The following is a 4633-nucleotide window of genomic DNA, read 5'->3' on the forward strand; positions in this document are numbered from 1 at the left end:
AGTAATAAATGCTCCACGTTAAAATTATTTAATATTAAAGTGTATGTATCTCGTCTTCGCTTAATCTAATCTACGCGCGACTTTAATTTCGGTAGTAAATATATTATTGTCTGTTAGTGAGCGCAGCATTCGCGCCGACAACAGCGAGCTGAGCAAGTGAACGTGAAGAAGTGGTGCGCTTGACAAAGCCACCCAATTAAAAAAAAAAAAAACAAAAAAAAAAGAAAAACAAAAACGAAAGCACATAGTTACAAAGCAGTGCAAATTTGAAGGTGATTGCCTACTTCGAGTGGTGCGAGTGGTGCAAAAAAAGGCAGCAACAGTGACAGGATACGTCGCTACGTGCGATGGAGAAGCGTGATGGTGAGTTACGTGCTGAGCGAAGTGGACGCTGATAGATTTATTGACGTGTTTCTACTTCACAGACAAGCCCACGCGCCCCGATCCAATCATTTCGATTTTGGGCAGCGATTTGGGTCCTTGGCAGCTGATAGTTTGCCTTTGGATATTCCTTTCGAAATTTCCAACCGGTTGGGTGCAGGTCTCTATGGTATTCCTGCAGTCACCCATCAAAAGCTCGTGCGTTGTGCCCGACAACAACACTGATGTCTGCTCAGCTGAGTGCAAGGAGGTCGCCTATGACCGTAGCGTGTTTCAGGAGAATATCATAAGCGAATGGAATTTGACCTGCGACCGGGCGTGGTTAGCCAGTTTGGCACAAAGCTTTGTGATGATTGGCATTATGTTGGGTAACATCGTTTTCGGACTCTTTTCCGACAAGTAAGTTGGTTGTGATACCGTTAACTATCTGTTAATTGCTTATACAATACTCATCTTTCGGCCACAGGTGGGGTCGTCGTCCCATGTTTGTGAGTGCCTGTGTTATGCAACTCATTTTTGGCTGCCTTGTTTCGGCGTCTCCATGGTTTTGGCTTTTTGTGTTGCTTCGTTTTTTGGATGGTTTCGCAACGGGCGCCACCATGTCCACGGGGTGAGTACCTACCTAGAAAGAAACTGCGCAGGAAGAAATTGAAAAATTATTCACTAAATTGGCAAATCTGCCTTCCCAACAGCTTTACCATTATCATGGAGATTGTCGGCAAAAGCAAACGTGAGATTATGGCCATACTCTATCAGATCCCATTCAATTTGGGTCATGCCACACTACCGCTCTTTGCCTACTTTCTACGTCACTGGCGTTGGTATCATCTTGCCTTCTCATCCTTCTCCGTACTCTACCTGCTATTCTATTGGACTGTGCCGGGTACGTGAATACATTTCAAATGTTTGCATACTTTCGAAACAACCTGTTGTTTATGTAATTTATACACTTTCGCTTCTATCTCGCTTTCAGAGTCTCCACGCTGGCTCTTCACCACCGGCCGCACTGACCGCGCCGTCCAGATACTCGAAGCTGGCTGCAAGCGTAATAACATGCCCACTGATAACATACGCTCGGAGCTTGAGCAAGCCTCACAGATTATCGCCGCCACACCTACTTCGAAGAAAGGCAACATCATTGACCTTTTTCGTCATCCTTATCTGTGCCAGAAGACTTTGGTCATGGCTTTTAATTGGCTGGTCGTTTGCCTCGTATATTATGGCGTATCGCAGCATATTTCTAATCTTGGTGGCAACATATTTACGAATGTAGCTGTAGGCGCAACGCTCGGTGTACCCGGCACACTTATTTGCATTCCGATGACCAAATATCTTGGCCGTCGCATTACGCTCTTCCTCTCGAATTTGCTTAGCGGTGTAGCGCTGATGATTTTGGCTTTTGCACCATCTCTGAGCAGCACAATGACGGTGGCAATGGCGACGATAGGTCTTTTTGGCGCATCCATAACATTCCCGAATGTATATCTCTATGGCGGTGAGCTATTTCCGACAGTGGTGCGTAACTCAGGTGTGGGTTTGTGCTCATTTGTGGGGCGAGTGGGCTCGATAATCGCGCCGTTTATATCAGGCATGTCGGCCCAGGGTCTGTGGATACCGCCAGCTGTGTTCGGTGGATTTTCTTTGGCAGCTGCCGTTTCGGTCTTCCTGATGCCAGAGACTCGCGGCTTTCCGCTGCCTGAAACTATTGAAGATGGTGAGACTTTCGGTAGAGATAAAAAGCAGGCACAGTTGTAGATAAGGCTTTAGTAAATAATTGTTGTCTGACTTTAGGTGAGACAATTTGTTGAATATACGTAGGACCATGTATGTGTAATAAAATGTGTATCAAAAAATTATCAAACAAAACAAACATATGAAGAATGAAGAGAATCTTAAGATATCATAGTTGATTAAAGTGGCAGAGTGATCATTAATAAAAAGGCATAAATATTATTTACTTATGAAGAAACTAAATGATTATCTAATTCATGGACATTTGATTCTTAAAGAAAAAAAAATAAATGAAAGAAAATGTTAGCTTTTTTAACTACATTTTAAGCATACTTCTGTAAGGCAGGGTTTCGTCAATATTACGATACTTCACCATTCACTTACCCATTCTGCAGTTACCTTTTTCCTACATTAAAATACATCATTTAAACCAGTAATGCTCCAAGCGAGCTTTTATTTTGTGCGCGTCCTTATAAATTGCCGTGAGAGCTTTAAAGGGGTCTACTAGCACAGAATCTTTAAGGAAGTCCTGGAGAATGTGCGGACGCCCAGCAAGAGCTGTGCCTGTATTTAGACAAGTTACTATCAGAGGGAGCTTTTATTCAGTTTTTCGAAGCACATCTACAGAAAACTTCCAAAGCTTCTTCCGCGAATATTTTTTGGTCGCGACTGAATTATATTAGTGTTAATCAGAGAAAGCTTTTACTCTATGCGCGTCTATATACATAAGTCCTCTAGAAATATATTTTTAAAAAGTTTCTCGCAAAGGATACCATTAGGTCGTGAATATTTTAGGGTAAACTTATTATCTCGTTTGCGTAGAATTAGGGCATCAACAAGCACATAAACCTGCAAATCTGTAATACAGCTTTCAACCAGACCTTTCCGCTATAGTTTAGGGATTAAAACCTGATAGCTAAACAGATTTCCTTCCAAGCAACATCACATTTTTGTAGGCAGTTAGAGCGTGGTCAAGAGCTCTGGTTTGGACCAAGGTCTAAACAATTTCATAGGAATGCGAAAAAGAGCTTTTTGAGCTTTCCTTGCCTTCTATATAGAGTAGCGACGACAAGAGAGAGCTTTCAACTTGTGCGGTCTCATATAAAATTTGTAGGAAGCTTTAAAAAAAGCTTATAGCAGAAGGTAGGAAAAACATGCAACTATATAGCTTTGGAGCCTCAAAATCGGTTCGCAAAATCTGGACAATAGATGTTGAGATAATTCCACCGCAAAGCCTGTTGCACTAAGGACTTGAGGTCATATCGCGGGGATTCCAATCGTATAATGGACAATTAAGACTCCCAATAGCTACCTCGGCTCCGATGTACTCGTGACCAAGAGGAATTAGCTTCCCTTCAAGCCAAGGCATTCGCTTATCATTTGTAAGACCTCCATTGGAAAACTCTGTGATTTGGTCGTCAATCGGCAGGAAATGACAAACCTTCGAGTGTAATTTTGCCTTAAAAAAGTTTCTCATAAAACAAATAGCTGTTCTGAGGCGGCACACATTTTTACGTCCTTCCATTTGTTTTATAACATTTACATACATAGATGTACACCGTAAAGCTTGGCTAAATACTTAGAAAAATTTTAAGCGCCAAATATTTATTTATTTATAGATCGAATGTGTAAGGCTAAATGACATTTTAAGGGCACGCCTATCTACATAATTTTAATTTATATGCCTACGAATCGTCCCCTGCAAACGTAAAACCTGCTTAAGTGGGATAGGGCAAAAGTTCAAATATGTATGCACATTAGGGTGGTCCTTAATAATATGAACATCATGGGGCACCACTTTATTTTGTTGCATCTGCAAAAGAAATAAATCTCTAGAAAATCTAAATTAAAAAAAAAATATTTTTTTTGAAATCGCAAGAATTTGAAAAAATTTTTGACTATAACTCAGCGTGGTATGAATTCATATGAATAAATTTCAATTATACGCCAAATTTATTAGATTTCGCGTAAAAACTTTGTCGAATTTCGCGTTGCTTAAAAAAGGAATTTTTTTCCAACCCTGTCAGCGACCTCTAAAAACTTTTGTAAGAATTTGAAATTTTCTTAGATGTCTTTATTTTGTACGTAGAACTAAATAAAGTGGTGCTCCAAACAAAATAAAAAAATTTATATTATTTATGAACCATCCTAGTGTACATATTTACATATATATTAATATAAACAATTGCACCATTGTTTACATAACATATTTCGAATACTTTTTCCAAAAATATAATTCAATATGTCAAGACCAAATACATTTTAGCAAGACAAACAACAGCACATCTACCAATATATACATACATGCTACATATGTATGTACATACTCAAGGCAGAAGACACTTCCTTGTATGTGAAACCGGTCTAAAATATATTTGAACATCAATTGATAACCTGCGGCTAACCTCAAGTGGCTAAATTTTTATTTTATTTTTAATTTAATGGCCATAAATAAAAATCATATGAAAGCGAAGCTACCGACGCTGTTGCGGAAAGTGGTTTGTGTATACTAGGGATGTTG

The 4633-nt window shown here is 39.7% G+C and overlaps 1 protein-coding gene across 1 annotated transcript; it reads left to right on the plus strand.

Moving 5' to 3' along the window:
• The first annotated feature begins 6 nt into the window (after positions 1-6).
• LOC118738681 (organic cation transporter protein-like) lies at positions 7-2370 on the plus strand. The gene is made up of 5 exons (XM_036469595.1): positions 7-363; positions 426-780; positions 848-991; positions 1074-1264; positions 1355-2370. The coding sequence occupies exons 1-5, from the start codon at positions 348-350 to the stop codon at positions 2134-2136; spliced, it is 1488 nt and encodes a 495-aa protein (XP_036325488.1). The 5' UTR covers positions 7-347; the 3' UTR covers positions 2137-2370.
• Positions 2371-4633: the final 2263 nt, after the last annotated feature.

This window comes from Rhagoletis pomonella, unplaced genomic scaffold (genome assembly GCF_013731165.1).
Source record: "Rhagoletis pomonella isolate Grant_MI unplaced genomic scaffold, Rhpom_1.0 Rhpom_scaffold_00001, whole genome shotgun sequence".
NCBI lineage: Eukaryota > Metazoa > Arthropoda > Insecta > Diptera > Tephritidae > Rhagoletis > Rhagoletis pomonella.

Bases quoted from the DNA above. Each gene is read 5' to 3' on its own strand.
- LOC118738681 (XM_036469595.1), top strand. The intron at 781-847 runs GTAAGTTGGTTG...TTTCGGCCACAG, and splicing joins TTCGGACTCTTTTCCGACAA to GTGGGGTCGTCGTCCCATGT. The intron at 1,265-1,354 runs GTACGTGAATAC...TCTCGCTTTCAG, and splicing joins ATTCTATTGGACTGTGCCGG to AGTCTCCACGCTGGCTCTTC.